The 27,991-nt window shown below is 38.6% G+C and overlaps 2 protein-coding genes across 6 annotated transcripts in view; both read left to right on the forward strand.

Annotated features, from left to right (window-relative positions):
* Positions 1-3,492: 3,492 nt before the first annotated feature.
* Positions 3,493-21,516, forward strand: LOC139685844 (uncharacterized). The gene is made up of 4 exons (XM_071582956.1): positions 3,493-3,581; positions 7,744-7,804; positions 11,566-11,648; positions 21,190-21,516. Exons 1-4 carry the CDS (start codon positions 3,546-3,548, stop codon positions 21,367-21,369), a joined length of 360 nt encoding a protein of 119 aa, XP_071439057.1. The 5' UTR covers positions 3,493-3,545; the 3' UTR covers positions 21,370-21,516.
* A 4,209-nt stretch (positions 21,517-25,725) lies between these two features.
* LOC139685629 (PC4 and SFRS1-interacting protein-like) overlaps positions 25,726-27,991 on the forward strand; it is a 32,369-nt gene continuing 30,103 nt past the window's right edge. For 4 of the 5 annotated variants that reach the window (XR_011700205.1, XM_071582564.1, XM_071582563.1 and 1 more), the window contains exons 1-3: positions 25,726-25,876; positions 25,957-26,033; positions 27,838-27,991. Coding sequence is in view for 4 of the 5 variants with exons in the window: in XM_071582564.1 (XP_071438665.1) it covers positions 25,805-25,876; positions 25,957-26,033; positions 27,838-27,991 (303 nt within the window). In the remaining variant the exon portion in view is untranslated. The remainder of the gene's footprint in view (positions 25,877-25,956; positions 26,034-27,837) is intronic. The other variant, XM_071582565.1, reaches the window with a different exon arrangement.

Here is a 27,991-nt window from a genome sequence, read left to right on the forward strand (position 1 = left end):
CATCTCTCTTATCCCGCACACAATGCACATTTTTTTACATTAATATGTGCACAAGATTTTCTTTTTAAGTTATTTTTAGCTCGTACTTGATTGTTTTGTCTGCATGATATTATGATGAGGTAGATATATTTCGGGGAATGTGATGATCCTGTGGCTATCGTACTGGCATCCTAAAGGTTTCAGGTTCAAATATTAGAGGCGGCTGATATTTTCATTGGTATCCTGGGGTCTGCTTGAGGTACTTTGTGGAGTACTTGCAGTGAGTATGCCATCCGTTGATATGCACATTAAGCTGAAGACCCCTCGTCTTTAAGAGTGGGTTGATGCCGATGCCGTGTTTCTCTCCGCCCTTCTTCCTTTCTTGCCCTTCCCTGATGGCACAAATGACTTCGATTGTCGGTCACTTCTCACGAAAAATTCTACTACTAGTTACTTCTCATTCAAGCCCTACAAGTTGTAGGAATAGGTAAATTCTTATGGTGAGTTGCTTGTTTTTTTATCTCATAAATTTCTTCCAGTTGGATATTAAATATTGTATTTGTGAAGCCATTGGTTCTGGAGTGAGTAAGTTGGTGAATAAGAAATAGGTGAGAAGATGAGGATGTAGCAACACTCTTTTGGCATATCTGTTGGGGTGGGAGTACTAATTAATAGTAGTAAGCAGTGATGGAAGTAGTGCGCGATTGTTTATGCCGCCCTAGCTATCATTTGAATTGTAAAATTCATGAAGCTAACCCATTATGCTATCTAAGTGTTTAAATAGAAAGTAGTTCTCAAAATTGTCTTGAACATTTTTGGAATGTTTATCAGTGGAGGGCAGGATTGAATCTGGAACACTCACGTGATGGTTATTTTGATCAACCAATCTTCCAGCCGTGCTGATTTCAGATTACAAATGTTTTTTTTGTGTATGAGTTTAGGAATGGATTGAATACCTATCCATAATATCTTTTAATTAAACTAAAATCAGTCAAGATCAGAGAGGGTGTCCATATCTGCAACATATGTTATTCGAGCCAAAATTAACAGCGCAGTGTTTCAGTAATTCTTTAGAAAAAGAGAAATGGCATTGTTAATACTCATTTCTTGTTAAATTGCTTTCAAAATTTCTGCTACATTTGGTTTCTCTTTATTTAGTCAATAGAAGGAACAAATTTTTGTTTACGTAGCAGTGATAGAACACTTTTAATTGACAGGCATAATGCCAAAAGAGATGAAAGCAGATTTGGGCGAAGCTCATGGCACATCTGCTCCAGTGTTAGCAAATGCTTCCAATTATTGAAATGGCTTAAAATGTGGCTATACATCCACAAATAATGATCACATCGGGTTTGTCCAGTGGAATAGACTTCCTCTGAAATAATCGACAAAATCTACGATAATGTTTTGAATGATTGACAAATCAAAATTGGAGGCATATCATAAGTTACAGCGCTTTCTATTTTACACGAAAATTTTGTGTGAAAAAAATTTCAGCAGGATATGTTAGCTAACCATTTTCTGTGTTGATAGCTGTGGTCTAAACATGGATTAACTACTGCAGTTAAGAGAAAAAGGATAGTGGAAACAATGTGTTTGTAAAGGCAATCTGACTCCAAAGTATGAGAGGGCTGAAATGGACGAACAAGGTGATGGCCTCTGATTTTTGGAATGCACAAGGAATCGTGTATGTTGATAACTTGCTGTGTCTGCCCGATTGTATGTATTTGATGGGATATGTAGGCTGGACTTGCCATGTATCATTTTGAACTTGGGTGTAACCAGTCAGAGACCATTCTTTGCAATTCTTGCCTCTATATTTACAAATTCTCCAAATTAACCTTTTAAAATGAAGAGAATGCATCAGTTTGATATAATCTTTTCAGGGGGATATTCTGATGGAGGAGAAGAAGCGGAAATGTGATGATCCAATGGGTGGCGACCTTAGTGAGTAATTATGTGTCATTGATAAATTATTAATGATTTAATCTTGATTATTCCTAATGCACTGAATTGTGAAATGTATGCTGTGCCCATTCGAAGAGAGGTGGTTGACGAATTCCAAGAACCTTATTTTTTAACTGCTCTTGATCAAAATGTTAGCCTTTCTTTGATCACTGTTGGCATTGAATAGTTCATGTCCAAAAGAATAATGCTATCAATGTAGTACATTGTGTCAAATATGTGTATCAAATTAATGCTTAATATGTGCAACAGTATGCTGCCACAGTTAACACTCAGATAACAAAACTTGGTTTTAGGGTAGTTGAAGAGCAGTAAGGTACTTGAAACTCTTTGGATTACGAACCATAAGTTTTTGGGAAATTGGGCATCATGTCTAATATTCTGGTTCAAGGCTTTATTAGTTTCATCCGTAACGATTTTGCATTTTTAATTTTGTTTATGTTTATCTGAGTATGATGTTCTATATGTATATATTTCTGCATTATCAATTGCAGGACGTATTGAGGATGATAATGCAACAGTGGTGGCAGATGAAGAAGGAATTGACTTATACAGGCCACCTTTAGCAATTGTAAGTTTTTGTCACAATACTGTGTCCTAATGTGATTAATTAGTTTTAATAATTGGTTTGTCTTAGTAATCAGTAGCTAGTTCTTTATCATCTGCATGATCTTTTTCTGCTGGCATTATCCTGAAAATTCCTCAGGAGATTGATGGCGGCTGTTGTTGGCCGATTCTGTGTGCATGCTAGATCAGCCATGGTCACACCTAGTTCTTGCTTTTCTAAGAATTTACTTTTCAATCAATTGGCTATATTTAAACCCTTTTGATGTAGCGGACCAATTTATTGGCTTTTGCATCTCGAGTAAAAAGTGCGGATGGCTGATATATTGGCCCAAATGTAAGCTATCGTTTAAATCGCTCTAGTTTATTGAATTTTTATTGCCACTTGTGTATTGTTTCTTGTATCATAAATATAAAGCCTCTGCTTTGTATAATTGTTTTTTCTCTCTTTTGTATACCTTTGGGTTAATTACTCTGTTTATGGTTTTTCTATCTCTTGTAAGTATAAATCTTACACTAATTTTTACATTGAACTGTTTACGTGTGGGGAAGTGCATTCTAATGGTTTGCTTGTTTCTTTCGCTAAGTGGTCTCTTCTGTATTAAATATTTTTAATTCTGCACACTTTTGAATGCTTAATGATGAATCTGCTCTGATACCAACTGCTAAGACTTAGGTGATGCGATCTTAGTGAAAGCATTGCTATGCAAATATATTGCTTTTCCTTTTCTTCCGTCCTAGGTAATCATTTAGGCTGTTTGTAATGTGATGGTATTGTAAGCATTTCTCTTTCTAAATCAGCCTTTTTCTTTTACTGCCTTGAAATGGAGTGTACATTGTGGATAGCATGTGATGAACACAATTCTCTTTTGGCATTGAGTTGTGGTGCTGTTTTTCTCATACAAGGTAGTGGTGAAATCATACGGGGTTTTGAAAAAATATTTACATTTTTATTTTTCCTATGAAGAAAACAGCCCAACAACAATGATGACTAAGCACAAATACACTGCAAGAATCATTGAGTCTGTTGAGATGGAATGCCTCAGGGGTTGGAGTGTTGCATATCTCCTCGTGTAAGTAGATCAAACACTAGACTGGAGTGTCTATTCAAGGTAAAAAAAGAATTGTGCAATTTGTGGTGGAATACAGGGTGCGTTCCAAAAGTAATGCAATTTTTTTAATTTATGAACAGATTTGAATGAACACGAAATTTTCTTCAAATGACTGTCTTTGGCGCCTCGCCACATTTTTTTCCGGCAACTGCCATGACCGGTATGTGCCCTGAAAGGCATCTTCGGGGACCTCTTGCAAGGTCTTCGTGGCAGCTGATTGGATCTCTTCTATGGATGAAAAATGGGTTCCTTTCAGGGCTGCCTTAATACGAGGGAAGAAAAAGAATCCTGCTGGGGCAAAGTCAGGGCTATAAGAGGGGTAGGGTAGCATTAGCACATGATGTTTGGCCAGGAACTCGTGCTCTTGTAGAGCATTGTGGCAAGGTGCGTTGTCATGGAGTTGCCAGGTAGCGGAGATGTCTTTTCTCGTCCTGATGACCCTTTTTCCGAGTCTGTCCAGCACATCCACGTAGTAGGCAGCGGGAACTGTATGTCCTGGAGGAACAAACTCCTGTGCTGTCGAACAAGAAAATGATCGTTGTTTTCTCTTTTGATTGCTCATTCTTGCCTTTTTGGGCTTGGGGGACTGTTCGGTGTGCCACTCAAGAGCTTTGGGGTTTTGTTTCTGGGTCTTATTGAAAAATCCAGGTTTTATTGCCAGTGATGACGCGGTCCAAATAATCAGGTTCATTTTCAATACTTTGCGAGAGCTCACTTGAAATTTCCACTCAGGTGGTCTTTTGGTTGTCTGACAACACCATGTGCACGAGCTTGGCGCACACTTTCATCATCGCTAAATCTTCAGTAGCAATGCGAAACACAACAGCAGACTTACACAGTAGTAAGTTCAGTTCATTGGTTTAATGGTCACCATCTTGATACTCAATCAATGGCCAGAGTCCAACAATTATCAAACACGAGCCACATTGGCGTCGTTTTTCCTGGTCGATGGCCGCCCAGAGTTTTGTTCATCGTGGACCTCTTCCCGGCCCTCCTTAAAGGCCTTTAACCACCTTGAAACTTGTGAGTTGGTCAGAGCAGAGTCCCGGTAAGCCTCGGGGAATCATTTTCTTTGTGTCCTCGAGAGATTTTTTCAGCAGAGCACAAAACTTAATCGCATGATGTTGCTTGATCGTCAATCTCATTTTTTTCTTGGCACGGTCAGTGTGTAGAAGTTAGCATTAACCTACGCCCTGCCACTTCCACAGCTTGGAGAGCCCTGAGAATGGTTTTGAAGCAATGATTAGAGTTCCCCCCTCTACTACCTGCTCCAAGGGGTTCGATCCCACTCCAACCAATAGGAGCAGGAGCGGCAAGGGAAATTTGATTGCATTACTTTCAGAACGCACCCTGTTTACATCCAGGAGAGAGAGAGGTCGCAAACAGTATGCATAAATTATAAAAAAAGGTGTGGAGATGCTAGATGAATGATTGAACAACACCTTTTAGAACAAACTATTGTGCAAAATGTGTCTTTACAGTGGCAGACGGAAAGTTATGCTCCTCAAAAGTAATTCTTTATTTTTTGTAATGTTTTTGCATGTCTTTTTGGTTAATTTTGTTTAGTAAAAAGTGTTTTCATTAGAAAATGTTACATATAATGTATTACTATTGTTTCCCTAAATCAAATTTTATTGCTAAAAAATTGTTCCTGTTTAGTAGACGGTTACAATTCCAATTCTTTTGTCAGACAATGTAAAATTCATGCCTTAATGTTACCTAATTCAGTTACTCTTCAATCGAAACAACTGCATGTGGATATCTTTGAAAATGGCTTCAAGATATTTTTTTCCCTCAGATGATACATTTGATTAATATACCCTCCACATATTTTGCTTGTACTGCTGGCTGAACGCGGCACTAAGAGGGTTAATAATATCATGGTGACTCCTATCGCTTTTTCCTCTGGGACATTTTTGAAAGTCTGAGCAAAGAAATCAGAAATAATATGACTGAACTCTAGCTGGGAAAAATGTGTGACAACAAGCAATACTGAGATATTACACAAATGAGTCCTCTGAATCAGCAAGCATGCAAATATTCCAGGAAATCCCTCCTCATCATGCCTTATGCAAAAAGTTGTGAAGTGAGTTATGTTAAAAAAATATTCTTACTGATTTTGTGAATTATTTGCAATTCCATGTGCTCATTGGGCATGGTTCAACTGTATCTCGGCGACTCGTTGTATTTTTCATTGCATCTTTGTTTTGACATCATAGAAGCATGAGAATTGTTATGTTTAGATATACTTTGCTTTGTTTAAATTTAATTGCATTTGATCAGTTTGATTTCTTTTGCAAAATCCACCCTGTGGTAACCATCACATTAAGTTAACATTTATTTCCTGACTCCAATCACCAAGCTAGCAACTTACTTCATAAACTCCCACATGGTCATTAGGATGTATTTTTTGTTCTTCTCTGTGACCAGGTCCAAAGTACAAAGTTAGTATAAGAAGTATCTGGGAGAGCTTCTGAAAAGTAATTATTTCAGGTGATGTTGTAATGCCTAAAAATTCCTCCCGTGTACTTTCCTTGAGCGTCGACACACTTATGCTGTGGGCTTTTCCGTGACTCAAAGGTTCCCTGGTAGGTGGTGCCTGGAATGTCCTTGAGGGTATGCGTGCAAGCTTCTTTGATGGCACTCGGTCCTATGGTGGTGTCCTTTGAGGGACGAGTTCACTTTTGGGAATTGGAAATTGTCTGTTGGTTCCAAGTCGGGACTTTTGAGTGGGTTGGGGAATTGTCGAGATGCCATTGCAGAAGGGCTTCGCAAGCAGACACTCGACTCAGCTCTTGGTCATCTGGCTAGACCTTCAGGACAAGTTTAACACAGATCATTCACTTCACCACATTTTCAGAGATAATGCATTGCACTGTAATCTTACCAATGCTAACACAATCCCAGATCATGTGCACATTTAAGCAATGGTGTGAATTCATCCTTTTAAGGTCATGTTGAGGTCATTGGATCTTGGTGTAGATCCAGAGCAGGACTCGTCCTCTACACCCTCATAGCCATCTTTAAGGAGCTTGTGCCACTTAAAAAATATCAGTTTGTGTCATGTTTTCATCTTTGAACACTTAGCAAATCATGCTCAACGTCTCCCTACCCAAATTCTCCAGTCCAACAAAACATTTGAGAGCGTACCGCTGTTCAATCGATCCCTGTGTTTTGCACTGGCACCGAGTCACTCGAAAGAGGTCCACTAAAAACGCAATCTAGCATAAAGGAACACTGGTAGGTGATAGGTGCTTGGAACTTGTTGAAGATTATACCCTCAAGCACCGAGCCTGCGTGTTGGAAGCTTGCTGCCACATGCGTTCACGTCAGAAAAAAATTATTCTCAATACTTTTTTTCTATACCATATATATCTTTACCGTTTCAGTTTGGGTTCTGCCATGGTCATGTAATAAATGCATCTAGTGGGAAGGTTTATAGAAATTTTCCCATTGATTATATTCTAGGTCCATAGTATGGAGATACATGTGCTTTTTAATGCACATATTATTATTGACAGGTCCTCTCTTTTCTATAATCTATCCATTCTTTACCTCTGTGAAGATTTTAGTCCATATCCCTTTAATGAGGGTTTCCACTTCATCTGGAAATAAGGGGATCGAGATGGTGCGGGGGCTAACGTACTGGCTTCCCACCCTGAGGGCGCGGGTTCAAATCCCGGCGGTGTTGAATATTTTTCAGAGGTATCTCGATCCCTACTAGCGGTGCTTTGTGGAGGGCACTTTGAGTGAGTACGCCGTCCGTCGGATGGGACGTTAAGCCGCGGACCCCTTGGCGCCTTTCGTAAAGAGTAGGCTAATGCCGACGCCGGGTTTCTCTCCACCCTTCATCCTTTCCTGTCCTTCCCCTATGGCGCAAATGACCTTAGCTGTCGGTCGCCTCCCCTCAAAACTACTACTACTCTAGAAATAAAATATGTATCTGACTGATAGAATTTTGATATCATGGGATGAGTAGGTTGGACTTGACATGTATTATTGTAAACTTGGGTATTACCAGTCAGAGACCGTTATTTGCAATTCTCGCATCAATATTTACAAGTTCTTGACACCAGCGTTTTAAAATGAAGAGAATGCATCAATTTGATATCATTCTTTTCAGGAGGATTTCCTGATGGAGGAGAAGAAGCGGAAATTTGATGATCGAGGGAGTGGAGATTTTAGTGAGTATTTATGCATCATTGATGGATTATTTATGATTATTCCTAATGCACTGATGTGTGAAATGTATGGTGTGCCCATTTGAAGAGGGGTGTTTGACAAATTAGGAGACATTTTATTTTTTAACCGCTCTTGATCAAAATGTTGGCCTTTCATTGATCACTGTTGTCATTTCATAGTTCATTTCCAAAAGAATAACGCTATCAGTGTTGTAGGTTGTGTCAAATATGTGTGTCAAATTATTGCTTAATATGTGCAACAGTTGGCTGCCACAGTTAATGCCAAGTTGACAAAACTAGGTTTTAGGTAGTTGAAGAGCAGTATGTCCTTGAGAGAACTTGCAATATCCCTCAAGGATATATTGCGTATTTATACTTTGTATGTACCTCATATTAGTATACTTGTAGGGAAGTGGGCAATGGGGGCAAATGTAGTCGAGAGAATCCTGCTGGTATCCGTAAATTTCCAAGATAATGTCAGTATAATGTTTATTCTTGAGACATGACTCATTTAATGAATGTAAATGCCATTAATGAGGCTTCTAAGGAGAAGGGCCACAAGATGGTTCAAGTCTTGCATGAATAAAAATGATAGGTGAAGCATTAAAATTTGATATTACTACCTTGATCAAAAAGTTCCCGGAATTTATTCAGAAAATTAAAAATACAAGTTTATTCATCTAAATCTATATTGTCCCCTTCAAAGTAATCCCCATCGACTGCAACACACTTATGCCAGCGCTTGATCCAATCCTCGAAACATTTTTTATATTCGGTTTTCGGTATGTCCATCAGTGCTTCCTGCGATTTTTCCATTACTTCCTCTCGGCTGCTAAAACGCGTTCCCCGTAATGGTTTTTTAACTCGATTGAACAGAAAGAAGTCACAGGGAGCCAAATCAGGTGAATTCGGTGGCTGTTGGATGGTATTTGTTGCATTTTTCGTCAAAAAATTACGAATAATGATAGCACTGTGCGACGGTGCGTTATCATGGTGCAATATCCACGAGTTTTCTGCCCACATTTCTGGTCTCTTTTGGCGAATTGCTTCACGCAAACGTCTCATAACGCCCAAATAATACTTGTTTACTGTCTGGCAAAAATTCATGATGCACTACACCGTTGTAATCCATGAAAACCGTCAGCATTGCCTTCTTTTTTGACTGAAAACGACGTGGTTTTTTTGGTCTCGGCTCATTTGGTGAACGCCATTCACTTGCCTGATGTCTGGATTGCGTGTCGTACTCATAAACCCACGTCTCGTCTCCAGTAATGATCCTTTTGATGAATGTGGGATCGGATTCAGCCTCGCAAATCATGTCTTTTGCGACGTCAACACGGTCTCTTTTTTGCATGAAATTGAGGTCTTTTGCTGCTACACGACGGAAACCCAAATCATTAACCACAATGTCTTGGGCGGATCCATAGGCAATGTTCAAGTCCTCCGCTATTTCTCTGATGGTTAATTTGCGGTTATTGACCAACATTTCTTTTACTTTATCAATTTTTTCACCGACTTTCGATGTCGATGGTCTGCCACTGCGTTCATCATCTTCGATTGACTCACGACCACTTCTGAACCGCTCGTGCCACTGGTAAACGACCGTTTTTTTAGAGAATCGTTGCCGAAACACTTTTCCAACATTTCCAACGTCCGTGCGCCACTAAATCCGTTTTTTACGCAAAATTGAATACAAGTTCGTTGTTGCAAATTTAAATCCATTTCTGCAATTGTAAAAAATCGCCAACACACACAGAGATAGATGTACTCTTGGCTACGTAACTTTTGCAAATGTCAAGTCATGACACTAAGATTTAAAGGGAATATCAACAACAGATGTACCAATTTAACAAAAAAAACAGAACTCAAATCGGAACGATGGGAGCGCCACACAGTGGTTATTCCGGGAACTTTTTGATCAAGGTAGTATGCAATCGTATCAAAATAAACCTCCAGAAATATAAATATGAAACCCTGTAATTTGCATACCTACCTTGTGTTTTTTCATTGAATTTCACCAGCCTATTACAAAGACTGGATATTTTGGCGATGAAGTGCCTCAAAAGTATGTTATCAGAAGCAGTTCCCTTGGGGGCAGTTGTTTTCTGCTGCAAAATTACCCGTTTGATTCAGATGTAAAAATAATTGTGCCTAAAGGAAAGCAGCCTTCCACATATTGATTTGATTCACAGCCAGGCAGCCAGTGTCTAACATTGCAATAAACAACGAGGACAGTGATCTGGATAGTTTTCAAGTTTTTAGTCCTGTTGGATCATGAAAAAACTTGCAGTTTCAAATGGAACAAATTTTAAAGAAATGTATGTTCATTTTACTTTAAATGTTTAAATTGAAACAGTGGTTATGAGGTCTGTTCAAACTTTTCCCGAAACTATTTTACAGCATGCCTCCAGGGGGATATTTTTTAATCCAATTGGTGGTGTTGTGTCCATAGAAACTTCCCGCACTCCTACCGTCAAGCACTTAGTTGATTAGTTACAGTCATCAATGTGACTATAGTTAATGAACATTGCTTGAAAGGGGTGTCTGTGGAACATGGCAAGAAGTCGGACCCATGAAGTAGAGGTCTTTAATGGAGCAGCTTTGTGTTCTGTGAAATTCAGTGTAAAATTGTCCAATTCCATCATGGAAATTTTGGATGTTAAGAGTTGATTATCAAGGCGAGGATGCTATGGAACATAGGATGAGTGGTTCAGAAAGGGGCGGCAATCTGTGGAAGATGACTAGCATTCAGGAAGACCATCAACGTTTGCTGATGAGAGAGTGAACCCTCTCGTTCATGCAAATGCATATTTGATTGTCAGGGAACTTACCTAAGATTAAGATGTTGGATTTATTCATGCTGTGGAGTCACCTTCAACTTTGTGCCTCGTCTGATGCCAGCACACCAGAAATAACATCCATTTCAAGTCTGTCAGGAACAATTTGATCGAGCTGAAGAGGATGAATTCTTCTTCTCCGGAATCATTTCAGGAATAATGGGTTTTTTTTGTATGACAAAAAAACAGAAGTGCAATCTTCACAATGGATTGGTGAACCATCCCTTCACTCCAGAAAAGCTTGACAAGTTTGCTCAAATGTCAGGGTGATGTAGACTGTTTTTATATGCAAAGGGGGTATTGCATCACGAATCCCTGCCTAAAGGCCAGACAGCACAGGTGTATACCTGGGGGTTATGAAACGCCTAAGGAAGAGAAATGGGCAAAAGTGGTGCGTACATAGGAGGAGTGGCAAGTGGTTTTTCTGCCATGCCAGCAAGCTGCTGTGCTATCCTTCCCACCTTACTTGCCAGTCCTGGCCCCATGTGACTTAATTCTCTTCCCCAAACTAAAAAGGCTGCTCAAAGAAAAAACATTTGCCGCAATTCCAGAGAAAAATTCGATGCAGGACCTTACTATGAGCATTCCGGGACTGTTTCAACCAGTTGAAACACCTTGGGGGTAAGTGTATGTGTTGCGAAGGAGATTACTTGGAAGGGGACCCTGACCAATAATTTGTCAGTGTAGTACGTTTTTTGTGATAACTAAAGTTAGGGAAATTTTTGAACAGACCTCATATCCTTGAAATAATTTTTTTTCCTTTGGTATTAAGTACCCGCAAAATCTTTGGATTACAAACTATATTTTTTGAAAAAATGTCTTTTCTCCTGTTTGGAGACTTTTTTTAGTTTCATCCTAAGGCTCAAATTTTTAAATATGATTGTTTTTATCCGAGAGTGATATTCTTGTCTCTTTGTGCCTTACCAGTTTCAGAGCCTTTCAAGGGTTTTATCACTGAAGTTCTTGAGCAAGATAAGGGTGAAGGATTGATCAGTCTACCATTGGCAGATGTAAGTCCACATTTCAAATCAATCTCATTATGTGATTAATTAAAATTATTAGTAAGTCTTGTTAATCAGTTGCTAGTTCTTTGTGATTCTGCATGGTGTCTTACTGCGGACATGTCACTGAGAATGTGTCAGGTCATTGAAATATGCAGTCAAATTGGTGTGGTGTTCAGTGTTGTGGATGTTATTGCGAGGCAGCATGTCTGTCAAAAGCGTCAATGGGTGTGCTTCTCAAATAGGCCTTTTTTTTGCTTTTTTTCAGTCCCAGCTGTGGTGGGACCAAAAAAAAGCACAACAAAATAATGCATTTTTTCTCTGGTAATAGTCGGTGTATGATATCAGGGTCACAGGCATAAACCCACCTTTAGTCACCTCTAAGCAATTTTATAGAAAATCATTGTTATTTAAAGTGCCATTGTGGTTGCGGGGATGTCTTTGTTCCTCTGTCCAGATATAGGGGATAAATTTTCCATCATTAGAAGTCTTGAAGTTATTGATAATAATAACAGGTTAATATTAGTTTTTGTCCTAGAGCTGTGCTGGCGGGAGTAATAATTATTGCTCCTGGTAGGGTCACCCATGCCAGATAGGTCGAAGGTTACGAGCCAGACGAAAGGTAGTCCACGCAGCGTCTGTTCCTCAGTGAGGCGGCTGCAATGGCGTCTGACCCCAGTGGGGCGGCCAGTAAGTGATGGTGTCACGTTAAAAACACTATTGAGGAAGGCAACGGGAAACCACCTCAATTATCATTCCCTAGAAAAATATGATGGACAATAGAGATATTTTGAGTCCTGGCAACCACGGGGCTCGGCCCAATCGGCCGTGTGTCGTGCCCGGCAGCGGGGGAGGCAAGGCTTCCGCGGTCGTCATCCCACGAAACCCTTGCAAGGGAAAACCAGCCGCAGCAGGACAGAAGACGCAGGAGAAGAACACAAAATTAGTTAGAATAGGAACGTGGAATGTTAGGACAATGATGAGGACAGGGAAATTGGAGAATGTTAAGCGAGAGATGGAAAGGGGAAATATAGATATTTTAGGTCTATGCGAGGTGAGATGGAAAGATAGCGGGGATTACTGGAGTGATAAGTATAGAATAATATACAGCGGTGGGGACGAGAGCCAACGAGGGGTTGCCATAGTATTAAATGAAGAGGTAGGAAGAAGCGTAGTCAACATAGAGCAGGTAACGGATAGAATACTACTAGTGGAGATAAAAGCAGAACCGACGAACTTAGTTATTATTCAGGTATACATGCCACCGAGCAACCATAAGGAAGAAGAGGTCGATAAGATATACGATCAGTTAGAGGACATGATCGCGTGTGTTCCTGCAGGGAAACATTTGACAGTGATGGGGGATTGGAATGCGACGGTAGGCGAAGGAAGAGATGGTGATGAGGTGGGCAACTACGGTTTGGGCACGAGGAATGACCGCGGGGAGAAAGCAGTTGAGTTCTGCAGGAGACAGGGGTTAGTCATCACCAACACTTGGTTTAGACACCACAAAAGACGCAGGTATACATGGAAAATGCCAGGTGACTCAGGAAGATATCAGCTAGATTATATCCTGGTTAGACACAGGTTTAGGAATAGTGTGATAAATTCCCACAGCTTTCCGGGAGCGGATGCGGACTCAGGCCACAATTTAGTTGTTATGAAATGTAGCGTACGTTTCAAAAAGATAAGGCAGGGGCGGCGAGTTAGAAAATGGAATGTAGAAGCATTAAATGGGTTGAAAAGGAAGGAATACAAACAGGCGGTAGAGAATATCATGGAGGATGGTAAAGGGCTTATTACTATCGAAGAAAAATGGGAAATGATCAAAAAAGGGTTGTCTAAAGCCGCAAAAGACACTATTGGAACCGTGAACGCTAAAAGGACTAGGAAACCATGGATCACGGATGAGATGATTACAAAGATGGATGAGCGGCGAAAATGGAAGAATATAAATACAGAATTAGGCAAAATGAAGTACAAAGAATTGAACAATAAATTGAGGCGGGCAACAAATAAGGCAAAAGACGCATGGTGGAAGACGCAGTGCGAGGATATGGAAAGTCTTCAGAGGAAGGGTGAAATCGGTGCGCTGTACAGCAAAGTTAAATCGTTATCGGGAAGTAAGAAAGGAAGAGCTATGCTAATAGTTAGAGATAAGGCGGGTAAGGTAATAGTTGACGCAGGAAAGATCCAAGAGAGATGGAAGGAGTATATAGAAGAACTGTATAGTAAAGAACTCAGACCAACACAGTTAGACATTGAAAAAGAAAATGACGTAGAGGAAGACAGCTTAGGTCCAGGCATACTAGACAATGAGATAGAAAGGGCATTAAGGGAGATGAAACTAAATAAGGCCGTGGGGGTAGATAACATTCCCGTGGAACTTTTAAAATGCTTAGGAAAATGTGGGAGGAAGAGGCTATATGAGCTGATCCGTAGCATTTATGAGGAGGGAATCTGGCCGGAAGACTTTTTGAGAGCAGTTTTAGTTCCGATTCCGAAAAAGGTAAAGGCCACGTCATGTGAGGACTATAGGACAATTAGTTTGATATCCCACGCAGCTAAAGTTGTTCTCAGGATCATAAACAAAAGGATAGAGAGTAGGGCAAATGATTACTTAGGGGATGATCAGTTTGGGTTTAGGAAGGGGAGAGGTACGCGTGATAACATTGCAGTAATGAGATTATTAATCGAGAGGAATATAGAACACAACCAGGAGGTATTTGCCTGTTTCGTAGATTTCGAAAAAGCGTTTGATAGAGTGAATTGGGAAAAACTAATGAGTATATTGCAGAAAATAGGAATAGATTGGAGGGAAAGGAGGCAAATCCGCAACCTGTACATGTCTCAGACTGCTCAGGTGCGGGTGGGAAACGGGGAGTCAGGATGGGCATTGTTAGGAAGGGGTGTAAGGCAGGGTTGCCCATTATCACCGTTGCTGTTCAACCTGTATGCAGAGGAAATGATCAAAGAGGCATGGGAAGAACTAGAGGTAGGAATGAAAGTGGGCGGGGAATTCGTAAAATCAGTTAGGTTTGCTGATGACCAAGCTTTAGTTTGTCAGTCAGCCAAGGGGCTGCAAGCATTGCTGAGTGAATTGGAAATTCAGTGCGACAGGTATGGGATGAGAATCAACATTAATAAAACAAAGGTTATGCGATTTTCTAGAAAGAAAAAGGGCAAGCTTAACATTAAAATAGGAGGGCAAAAAATAGAGCAGGTAGAACAGTTTACGTATCTCGGTAGTGTTTTGGACCAACACGGTCAAAGTAGTAGGGACGTCAGGAGAAGAATTGCGCTAGGCAAAGAGGCTTTCACGAGGAGGAGGGAGTTGATGACGGGGACTTTGAGTAAGGATGTTAAGAAAAGACTCGTAAAAACTTTGATATGGAGCGTAGCTATGTACGGCGCGGAAACGTGGTCATTGAAGCAGGAGGATAGACGTAGACTGGAGGCTTTTGAAATGTGGGTGTGGAGAAGAATGGAGAAGGTGAAATGGACAGAGAAGAAAACAAATGAGGAAGTACTTGGTATGGTGGGCAAAGAGAGGGGTTTGTTGGGAGCAATCCTATGGAGGCAGGAAAAGTGGATGAAGGGGGTGTTGACCGGCAGTGGGATGTTGAAGACTGTGATAGAGGGTAGAATGTTGGGCAAAAGAGGAAAGGGAAGGAACAGGATAGGGATGTTGGATGGGATGAAGGGCGGAAGAAAGTACTCAGAGATGAAGAGGGACCTGGTGTAGAGTAGAATTTAGGGTTGTGTTTTGTTAGTAGTCACAAAATATTTGTTTGGTAGTTGTGTCCATCGAAAAACCTACCTTAACCGGTAGATTACCTTAAAAAAAATTAGTTTTTGTAGTCTGAATGTCAGAAAAATGTTCACAGTCGTCCTTGGTTGCTGCCATTAGAAGTGAATGAGAAAACTGTGGGACTGTCCATGTGGCGTTGATGGGAATAATATCTCCCGAGTTGCTGAGAGCCAATGTTAGAGAGGGTTTTGTATTTGAAGGCGTTAAAATATTTCACGAGTCATACTCGCATGTAAATGAGGTAAAGCAAAGGTCCAATTGGTGTTATTTCCACCAGCATGTAAAACTTGGGAATCACCCTCTTCTGGAAAACTGGGAATTTGGTGGATATTCTGGTCTATAAAGAATGAAGGGCACACTTCACTTCACGGGAAAGTTCTTAGCCTCTCAATTGCGGGTGTATTCATGAGACTTGTTAGATATGCCTAGGTATTCTTTGTTCTTCACAAATACTGTCATGTTTGACCCTTAATTAAGAGACATTGTAATGGAAACAATTGTTTTGCAGCAGGAGGTAAGGACGAGGAGTCATGTAGGACTAAAGTCTCTTTTACATGGAACTCAAGCAGTTAGTACTAACACCTATAAGAGGAAATAATGTACTTGATCTATTAGCTAAAAAGTTGTTGGTAGGTGTCCTAAATATTGCAATGGTTATAGTGACCACTGTGTAGTGTAATTGAAAGTCAATGTGATAATTGGGAAAAGTTAGATACTCAAAAGAAAGATTTACTTGTTCGACCAGGTTGATTATGATGTATTAAGGCGAGGGTCGTAGCAGTCTTCAAGGATTATTTTAAGAGAGTAGTAGCTGCGGAGAACGTGAGTGAACATGTGTGGTACCTTGCTTGTGTTATGCAGTCTGCGTTAGAAAAATACATACCTAGGAAGTTAAAAAGTCAAGAGGGTGGAACCTAGATGCTACAAGTACTCGAAAGCAAAATGGCATGGTATTTGAAAATGAGGAGAGCATACAAGGACAAGTGTAGCTATAAATGAAATTTAAAAATATAAAACAGGTAAAGCATTAGCTAGGAAAGCATGTCACCAGGCGCAAAAGAATTTAAAAATAATTAAGTAAATATCTGGACAATAACTCATAAGCACTTGAATCCTATTCATGGGAGGTTGAGGGAAATAAGTCGACAGTACCAATTTAAAATAGAAATGGGGAAAAACAGTGCCAGTAGAGAAAAAGTTAGTACACTAAACCATTGTTTTCATTGCACTTTTTAATCCCCCGCCGGAAAAATTTTGAGTTGCTACCTGATCACTTCCATGAGCCTGTCTCTGAAATTGTGATGTCTTCTCTTGGAGTTAAATGGCATCTTACAGATACAAGTCCAAACAAATTCGGTAAAATCCCTGCTCCCTCATCAAATCCCTGCTTGTGTGTAAATAATGATGGTATCCGAATTGGTTTTGTATTTATAATATTTAATACATCCTTAAATGATCACCTAGCACCCAAGAACTGGAAAGTAGCCAATGCATGCCCATGTATGAATAAGGCACAACAGAAGATGTGAGAAATTACCATCCCGTCCCCCTCCCATCTATCTCATACAAAATTGTAGGGCACGTAATTATAATTTCAACAGGCCATGAACAAAGGTTCGTAATGGATCATCTGACCAAGTGAGCAGCTCATCGGGTGGCCCACAAGGAAGTGTCCACTATTGTTCCATTTATACAATAAATACATCAGTTATCAAGTTTCAAGTAAACTGAGTCTATTTCCTGACAAAGCAATGGTATATAGGGACATTAAGACATGAATTTAAAGAAATTTTCGATGAATATTTGGTGGAAGGGTATTTCACCCTTACACCTTACCTTAAACTTACAGCACACAGGAAAGCAGCATAAAAAACATAGAATCGGTAAAATATTTTGTTGTTATCATAACTAAGGACATATCCTGGGGAAAACTAGTTGACCATAGGTTGAGATAGAGGCTAAATTTACCGTGTAAATTTTAGGCAGGTTACTTATCCAAATATGTGACAGACACATCACGGGCCCCGACTACCTCTGGGAAATCTGATCACCAACGTAAAATCAGGGAGAAAAATGGTGGATTGGATAGATTTAAAATGCTGTTTTTTCCTCATACCATAACAAATCAAAATGGACATTACAGCAATCTCTCAGGAGATGACTGGCATTTGTAGTGTATATATTTTGTCGATATCCTGAATGTTATTTTTGTATTTGATGGTCCCATCTTTTTAACAGTTCTCCTGCATGATTTGAATATGCAAGGTCCGTCCCAAAAGTAGTATGACTGAGTTGACTAAAGGAATTCATTGCCAGAATTGATGCATTCACTCAAAAGTCTAGGAAGCAGCACCCTTTTGCATCCACATGCCACTTCCAGCAAGTTTTCCATGACTCGTATGCCTTCTGGAAGGCGGTGCCTGGAATGCTGCTGAGCTCCCCGGCCTGTTGTAACACTTCCATCAAGCCATGGCATCCTTTCAGCAAGGATTTGAGGTGGGAAAGAGGAAGAAGTCTGGTAGGGGATTGTCTAAAAAATTTAAATCCTCACTCACATGTTCAAGAAGCTCTTGGTATATACACAAGCGAGTTTCCTTTTATTCGTTCAAGAGCACTTACAGCACCCACTACGCATACACCTTTCGCATGCCCATGTTTTCGGGCACCAATCAATGCACATCACTTTAAGGGATGGAGGGAAGTTCTTCAGAAACTATGCAAACATTCAATCTGCGATCCCTGTCCAAGAAAGCCTTCACTGTTACAAGTTCTTAGTCAATTTTTGAGGTCAAAGGATGTCCTGAACGTTCGGCATCTATAACATCTTCTCTGCCCTCCCGAAACAACTTGTGCCTCTCAAAAGCACCCATTCTATGGCGTTAACACCATAAGCTACCTTGAGCATGTCCTGAGTCTCTTTCCTGGTTTTGCCCAGTTTCATGCAAAATTTGCTGGCGTAGTGCATTTCCAATAATCAGCTCAAAACAGAACGTAATGAGGTTACATTGTGAGGGTTTCGAAAACCAGCAATCCACACTCCAGATAGGCCAACTGCCACAGGCCTCCTGCCTTTCCGGAGACTCCCCTCCCTTGAACCTAGCCAGAGAAACCGCCGTCCATCCTTCCGTTTACCCAGGAAAAAATAAGTCCTACTTCTTTTGAGACGGACCTTGTACATATCTTGTTATTGAATATTGTTCCATATAATAACCCCTTTTTGTGTGATTAACTTAGTTTAAGCTTATTCTATTCCCAAACTGATATTTGTGTAGATGAGTAATGATTGTGATTTTGTATGTATGGCTTGTAACCTGACATCCCCCACCACATGCCTTGTAGGGTATAGCGAAGATGTAGATAAAATGGCCTCTACCACCTTTGTTCGATGACATTGACTTCTTATGAGCACTTAAGCAGTTAGTGAGGTGTACTACCAATCGCTCCTTAAATTGGCTTACCTTTGGTTTTTGAGGCCTCTAAAATCTCTATTGCTGCGCAGTCATCTCGTACGGAAAGTAAAAATCCCTCAATTTCCATTCACTTTAGTGGTAACGTTCATTGCTATGAAGGGAAATGGTTTTCTCCTCTGCAAGCCGGGTCTGCTTTCACCAATTTTTTTGACCAGGTCCTTTAGAAGTTACGAACAGTACTCCCCAGTTATTTTTTTAACCTTTTCAAGACAATCAACAGAATTTTCTTTGCATCCCAAAAAATGTCTGGTGTCTAATGGCGAATCCATTTTACATCCATTGTCATATATCAATGCTTAATATTACTCTGGTTTTTTGTTAAGTACATAAAGCACTGTTTGAAAAGTGTCATGTGTAATTCCTCATGCAAAATGTGACCGACACATTCTTTTGAGAGTCATACAGTATTTGCAATTTCAAGTACCTTCCTGTGTTTGTCTTATAATGTCATATCATGCATTTTTTCCAAAGATTTCTCGTGTGGTTGCACTTATCAGATGTCCTTCATTGGATCATCTCCGAGACTCTCGGGGACACGTTCAAACTCAGTTGTGCACGTTTTCACCGTGGAAATTGAAGGAGAAGAGTAGCAATACACATTTACAATCCTTGGATGATTTCGGTTGGCATTTAACCTTGTACAAAGAATTTTGTCTTTGCCCGATGCTTAGATTTTTTTCATTTATATCAATGCACACACACCAAAACTGATTCATTGGACTGCCTACAGCAAACTGCTGAATGGAATGGTGTGCCATTTCACTTGGCATCTACACTTAGCAATGTGATGTACAAGGTGAATCTGTATCCGTAGTTGTATGCATATTATGTATAAAAATGTCTACATATGCACCGTATTTCTTATTTGGAAGCGGTGCCAAAGTAAGATCATAATTGTATTCCCCTTTCAGAAGTAATTGATGCACAGTTAAATATTTTAATAAATAATAAAAATCCTAGTAATAATGGCCATTAAAATTTATTGGCTGTTTAATTTATATTTGACTAAGGTCCCATAGAACATAGATGAGATCTTACAGTTTATGATTGCATTACTGTAAGATCATAAAAATATTGGGTACCAAGGTCTTGGAAGATACAGCTTCAAGTGCTGGTATAAATTGTCTGTCCGGTTACTCTAGGTTAGCTTACAGGGAGAGCCAACCCACTGATTACACAAATGATTGGTCCCTTTTGCTGAGCCATTGTTCTCAAAATTATTTGCTCATAATGCCAATTAAGTTAATGAGTTTTATCCGAACTTTCGCTCATTCCTTTTCGTTATATGTTTCTCGTAGACCTTTTACAGAAATATTTATTGTTTTTTTATGCTGTCAGATCAGTTATTGTTACCATAGCAGCAACTTACCTGAGCCAAATAAATTTCTCTGACACACTTACCTAGTGTGTTACGCAAAGAATGAATTTAATTATTTGTATCTTTTAATCAATAGATAATTCAATATCTGCATGAAAAAACCTGCTCTTTTTTAATTTATTCATAAATGTGCAATTTCCTGTACTCTGGTTTTTATGGCATTACTGGACAAATATGGGTAACAGTCCATAGAAAATGGGTGGGAAATATTTTGAACTATGCTAAAAGTGTCTTGAAACAGTGTTTGCTTCCAGCAAAGAATGTGGTGCGGTTGTGTACCATCTATTCGAATACTCAAGAGTGACGCTGAGTTATCTCATCTTGCTTCCAATTTTATAATTATTGAGATCTTCTAGTAAATGATTTCACCTACAAAACATAAAATAGTTATTGTTTTATAAACTAATGTTTTAATGATTATTTTTTTTAATTTCCTATGGAATGAATGTATGCCATCAGTCACAGGCCAAGTTAATTCATGATCTTTTGAACATTTTCTTTTGGGTATCTAGTAGGCTAATGAGAATCTTAGAAGCTTGTGATCATGCATTTCTCCATGCTTCATATGCAAATCCTTGTAAAATTGTGCATTTTTTCTCATAAACCAGAAATTGCATTCAATGTTTAGTGTAATAATTTCATTGTGAGTTGAATTGCCGGAATTTTAATTGATATGCTTCAAAATGGATAATAACAAACATTGTTCAAAACTATTTATATCCTGAGATTCAGATTTTATGATTTACTTTTTTATTTTATGATTACTTTTTACCTCTAGTGTGAATACTTGATATACTAAAAACAGTAATTAGATCCCTCAATTTCTGTTGATGATTGACATTTTGGCATATAACATTATCTGCATATTAATTTCTCATATTACCTTATCAGATCAACCAAAAGATCAACGCACCTAATTTAGAAAATCTAATGGTGGATGAAGAGGTTGATCTGCATGAAGCAGTGGAAGACACATGCAAAATAGCTGAGGTTGAAGAAGCTGGAAAAGAGGTGGCCCGAGTGAAAGAGGAAGTGGATGTTAAAGAAGAAGATGACAAGAAAAGAGTTTAAATGAAAACATTCCCACTGAAGTTTACGGGTAGATTACAATGCAGTCAACATTCACAAAACTATTTTTTAAATTTATACTTTTAAATTTCACAAGAGTACATATTTTTTAAAATGTAGGTAAAGGAGGAGATTTTGAAGACGTTTTTATTCAGGTCCTAAAAGCACTGGAAAAGTTACTCCAGTGAAACATTTGGACTCTAAAGCCTTTTTTTTAAGTAAAGTGAACATAAGAAATGTTATATCTTTAGTATTTTATGGAATATTTGAATCTGTATTGAGATAATGTTGTTATTAAAACTGCATTTTGTCTTATTTGAGCATGAGTTATTGTCATACCTGTTTACCACCCTTATTTCAAGGTGTCTAAACATTTGCAAAGTTAATGAAAAACTCAGGAGTTGTGACATGGACCTGGGAATTTTTACTTAGCATTCTGGCCATTTTAATTTTTCGGAAATGTAATAAAAATGTTTTGCAGTGAAACTGGAGGACTTACCAAAACGAACTTGTGTAAGCCTAGACTTGTTGTTAAATTGTCCGCTGACCAATTCCAAAACAACCTGATGGTAAAGTCAATGTTGGTGTGGGCATATTAGGGAGCAAAAGGAAGAAAATGTTCACTGACATTGAAAAAAGAAACTTTCAACAAAATTCTGATGCTTAAACAATTGTTTTTTGATTGCTGCATGTTGAGTTGGAGAGGAAGGGGTAAAAATATTGGAGCCATCTTTCAGGGACCAGTGACAGCTGGGTTGGATGAAACGTATTGTGGGGAATTGGGATGTGAGTCGTCATGGTACAAGTCTTTTTGGGCTAAGAGAAGTGATCAGTAGGAAATAATGTATGTTGATCTTCCATGAAGGGTAAAATAAAGGGGGAGGAGCTCATGGGTTTTCTAAAGGGTGATTTTGACTGCAAGTAGGGCCTTTGTTTTGTGAATGCCCGTAAATGCAATAACTAGAAAAGGTTATTAAAATATTTTTGGGGTCAAGCCTCCGTCGAAAGAGCGGCTGTGTGGTCTACTGAGATCTTTGCACCTCCTCCAAATGATTGTGCCATTTATTAAAAGTGTGTGCTAAACAAAACTTAATCTACTGCAATGGAGTGTAATATTCACAATCTGAAAGCCTCGAAATAAGACCCATGCTGTCAGCCTTTTTTGCTGATAGAGACTGGAATAGGTTTGGCAAATACATTATTACTTTCATGAGTCCCTCAGTGAAAATTGCCCCTGGGTGCTGTCAATGCAGAGAGAATAGTTTCTGTGCCAGGACAGGCTTGCTAGAACCGCTTGATCACTTTGTACTATTGCTATATTGTATAAATATTGAAACCAATGTCATGTGAAGTGTGAAGTAAATATTATTTATATTAAGCCATTCGCAATATAAAATATCCAATTCAATTTTGAGGCATCTTATTTTTACAACTGCCGAATAATACACTGCAATTCGCCGCCCCTTATTCCTCACAAACTATTCATAATCCATTGAATGCTATCCAGGCTATATATGATCATTACGGTAATCATAACAGGATGAAAGAGTTGAGCTTAGCCAAATATGTCACGTCAGGCTAAGGGTACACGGGATCTATATCATGAAATTGCACCACGTGAAACTAAGCCAAATTGCCATGAACCTCTGATGCACAACCAAACAGTAGAAGATGATAATGGAGAATGGTGCACATTTCTGTAGCTTGGAAGAAATTCTATCAGAGCAGCAAAACCATTGCTGAAAGATACAATGCCATGAGTATCTACTCTGGTAGGGCAAAAGCCAAAGTTGGCATCTAACACAGCTGAGACTAAAAACTCCAATACAGTGACTACAACTCTAGCTGTGTTGGAAATGTAGGTAAGAAATCCCCCTTCTTGACCCTTTGAAATACCCCTGAACTTCAGCGGTGTGGCAGGAACCAAAAATGCATGTTCCCCACTGGGTGTTGGGAAAAGTGTTCACTTGATATCATTTTGAGGTTGGGTGTAGAAAGTGCCCACAAATAGAATTAATTCTGTTTAAAGTGCGGCTTATAGTTTCAGCTGTGTCAGTGATGCTTCTGAAATTATGCTAGTCTGAAAGGATTGTCATTTGAGAAAATTTATCCATTGTGATTTGCCTTTCTAAAATTATTCGTGTATGTCTTCACCTTCACATAACTTTTCATTTTTTGACAATATTTTTTTACTTTTGAAAGACAAATATTTGATGCACCTATACATAGTAGCCCATGGGCACTTGAGTGTACTGATACTTTGGAGCCTGTTATGCAAATTTTTATTTTGATAATTCCAAATTGTATTTTATTTCATCCTGATGATTTTTGGGGATATGCAGAAGGTTTCTTTCCATCACAAGCAAAATGCACTAATTGAACAAAAATTCAATTGTTTTATTGCATCAAATATCATTCTCTATTGGTGAGGGATTGAATGAACTGGAGGAAATGATTGTATAAATCGAGCAATATATCTATGGACCTTAACAAACCAAACTTCTGGTAGTATATATTTTTATAAATATCTTCTAAATAGAATGCTCTTTGGTGACACACACATTTATAAAAACACTGATGCCGATTTTTAAAACAGAAATACATATTTGTACTCTTGACGTTTTTTATGTAAGAAGGGAGGTAAAAAGCAGGAACTGGGGTGGGAAATAGCATAATGCCAAAATTGTTCTTGTTGTCTATAACTGGAGGAAAAGTTCAAGATGTGGGTTATGTATGTATGTATATATATATATATATATATATATATATATATATATATATATATATATATATATATATATATATATATATATATATATATATATATATATGTCTCCTTGCTTTGAACCTCCCTTCTTACAACCGAAAATGGATCTTTTACTCAAGCGTTCTATCCTATTCACCAGATTGATGGAGGACATGGAGACTTTAATGAGGTCTTTCCCAAGAAAAAGTGACCACTGCAAGGAGTAAACTTGCTTTGTAGGCACTTGTTTAAATTTTCCTCCCCCTAATAAGAGGACCTCATGTTGATGGGGAGGATTCAATTGGGAATAAAAGATTTTGGCCTAATTGGGTAGAAAAGCTGTCCCGAGGTGGAAGATTGTTGCATCTGCAAAATAATGCAAATGCCACGACTGTATACGGCTGACATGATGCAGTCTGCCTGTAAAAGTGGAAGAATGAGGTCTGGCATTATTTAATCATTTCGTGCATCGTTAGATCATTCTCATGTTACGCACAGTTCTTCCTGAAAAATGTTAGTTTATATATTGTAAAAAGCTGACGGATTAGTGCTATTTATTCCTACTTTTCCTATGAACCACTTTCCCTTTAACTTGGTATGGCGTGAGGATCATACTCAACTGTGCCCATTACACTTGAACAACTACCATTTTGCGAACATTGTGGGTTATGAAAGTGGGAATAAAGGTCAGCTTTACAAACTACTCCATCAGATTATATCAATGGAAGTGTTACCATTCTAAGTCATTAGGATCAGTCATATCACCCACAGACCTCACTGCAGTCTTCTCAATGTCATTTCAAGATGCCACTCTTAATATTCATGCTTTCAAGCAAATAAAAATAATAAATGAATAATGCAATGCCTTACCAAGGGCACCACTAACATTAACGCATTGCCTGAATTAGACAGAATTACAATGCATGGGAAAATTTTAACCACCTCAGAGAAAGAGGAAAGGGCGATGAAAACTGATTGATAGCTTACTCCGTCTGGTCTTACTCCGTAGTCTTACTCCGTAGTGGTCTCCGTCCCTTTAGGAAGGTATCCCTCAATCAAAATGCAGACATCGAGATTAACCCCTTATACAACGATAAATGAGAAAATAGTATAAGTAGGTTAGTGTGGTAAATAGGGGAAAAAATCCGCATGTAAAATAAGACAGAATTGACGAAGAAGCCTCGCAAAACCTTGGGAGGTTGCTCGGAGATATTAAAAAATCAACAACATTGGGATTGGCATCCTTTCACGCAAAAGAATTGGGCATTTTGTGGGATCGCTATAAATATCCTGCACATTTCGGCGGGATATGAAAACTATATCAGCAGCATACGAATAAATTACATGCTAATGACACAAAATTTATTTTAAAATTTTCAACCGAGCAGTGCGCCATTGAGTTCGTCTTATGTTTACTAAAAATAAATTTAAAAACAAATATAATTGTTTTAACTATTCATTATTTTTTATTTAAATAATAATGTAACAATCGATGCAATTATTGCTACCAAATATATTAAATCTAATCAACTTATTTGTATTGAAAGGAACACGTGCACAGGTGGAGCCACTTAGTCGTATGAGAATATGATACATGTGTTGGTGGAAGAATGCGAACTATTTGTTGTGGAGTAATTACAAAAAGAACCTCTGTAGTTAGTTTAGTGATTTGACGGTGAAAGGTGAAGAAACATGGCTAAGCGAATATGTCGTGGTGAATTAGTGTTTGCGAAGATTCGGGGGTACCCGGCATGGCCTGCACGGGTAAATTTCTTATGTACAATTGCAATCACTTACAACCCTTCTATTTGAAATGGTTATTGTTAATATTTACTCTTGTTAAGGTTGAAGCAATACCTGAACATGCAGGAGGAACAAAGACGAAAAAGTACAAAGTGTATTTCTTTGGCACTAAAGATCGGTAAGTGTGTAGCGTTAACTGAACGGTTTATTGAGAATTTTGTTTGGCCACTAGCATAGCATTAAGAGTGAATTCTGTGGGGCGTATTCCTGGCTGAAGTACCCATTATCAACAGTTTAATCTGGCAATATTGGATTATTATTGGCATAAATTAAGTTCAATTTTAAGTTAGAGAATAAAATGTGGGAATTATAGAAATATATTTAATGAACAATCATAGTAGTTAGAATATAGCATACACTTCGAATCTATGTAGAAAAAAATTGATGAACCCATTTCAATATGCAGAAGAAATCTGCTTGATCTAGCAGAAGGAAGTACTGAGGTTATTAACACTATTGTGGTGGTTTGGTTCAGACTCTATTACAAAACATCCGAAGGGTTGAACATTGAAATTCATTTTTAATACCCTTCGTGTGTGACAATGCAATCATAATAAATATTGCGCTAATGTATGCCTTTATGCATTGCAATTATAATGATAACAATCTTAAGTGGAATAAAATATTTTCAGTCGTTGTCATAGTTTTGATGACTGTCGCGTGTTGTATGCCGGTTATGCTTGGTTTCGAGTATTTCCACGTTCAAAATTCGAATCTGATAGAGTTTTGAAAAGGTATCAATGTTCTTTCAGCAAAATGACTTCGGGTTTTTGATTTTCAAAGAAAGTCATTGGATTTTTTGTCATTTAGGGAATAGAGTGGCAATAAAACTGTTTCCACGTCCTACAGACGAAGTCTTTCGTCACGGTGATTTTTTTTATAATGCATGTACATTCGCATTTTTTGCTGTCAATTCTTGTCAAATAGTCTTTAAAAAATTGTATTTGTTGTAATTACTTGACTTACTCTTAGAAATGGATTAAACTTTCTCGTTTTTCAAAATAAAATCACCGTTGCAATAGCATTACGGCATCATTCCCTTTGGCCAGTGAATGCTTGTGGTAAAGCAATTGATGACATGTTGATCAAAATGGGTGACAAATTCTGATTAGTCTGTGAGATTCAGGGACAAAAACTTACGATGGAATCACGCCAGAATCAGCATTAAGATGGTGCATATTCAAAGAGTTAAAATGTAGATCTCCCGACTTTTACTTCTGAAACATTTTAGTAGTAAATCTTACACCCTGTATCCATGATACCTCAATGGTCTCTCCCTCTTCTTTGTCATTAGCTGATAACCCGTAGATTCCACAATTACGCTATGGGGGAGCCGAAATGAGTTGTGCCATGCCTTTGGCCAATTAACTCCCAGATTGGGCAAGGCACACATAATTAATTGTATATCGCCTGTTACTATTGTGTTTAACCAAAAACATAATGACTTGGGTGTCAGCATATGGTATTTTTCTGTAGTTATGAGAGGACCGCTTTGTCATATTAATGACATTCGTGTGAAAAAATTATCCTTTTCCAAAACATAAATATAAGGTCTGAATAGGATGCATGCAATCACATGAAGTAGGTATCAAATCCTCAAATGTGAAAGTGTGAGGAACTCAACCAAGAGCTTGTGATAGCAGCAAACAATCAAATATTTTATGCTTAATCCCAATATCCGCATGTTTAAATAGGTTTAACAGGATGATTTTAAATTATCTAAGTTTATTTCTCTAGCATGCAGTAGCATATTCAAGTGATCAGATTATATCAGTCCTTCCGCCGTAACTGTTACAAATTGATAAGAAATCATGTGATACCGATATGATCCCCTGAATTTGATTGGAAGTCAATTAGCATTATCCTGGGTATAAGATACCTGCAGTGTGCTCGAGTTTTATGCATATTTCTTTGCATTGTAGTGGAATGTGCACCTCCTCGGATTTGTTTCCTTATTTGGAGAATAAGGAGCGGTATGGAAAGCAGAGAAGCGGTATTAAAGGTTTTAACCAGGCCCTGACTGAAATAGAAGCTTGCTCTGCGATTAATTCCAAGAAGACACAGGTAATTGAAAGT

The sequence above is a fragment of the Hetaerina americana genome, unplaced genomic scaffold, assembly GCF_022747635.1.
Source record: "Hetaerina americana unplaced genomic scaffold, ioHetAmer1.1.p SCAF_12, whole genome shotgun sequence".
Classification (NCBI taxonomy): domain Eukaryota; kingdom Metazoa; phylum Arthropoda; class Insecta; order Odonata; family Calopterygidae; genus Hetaerina; species Hetaerina americana.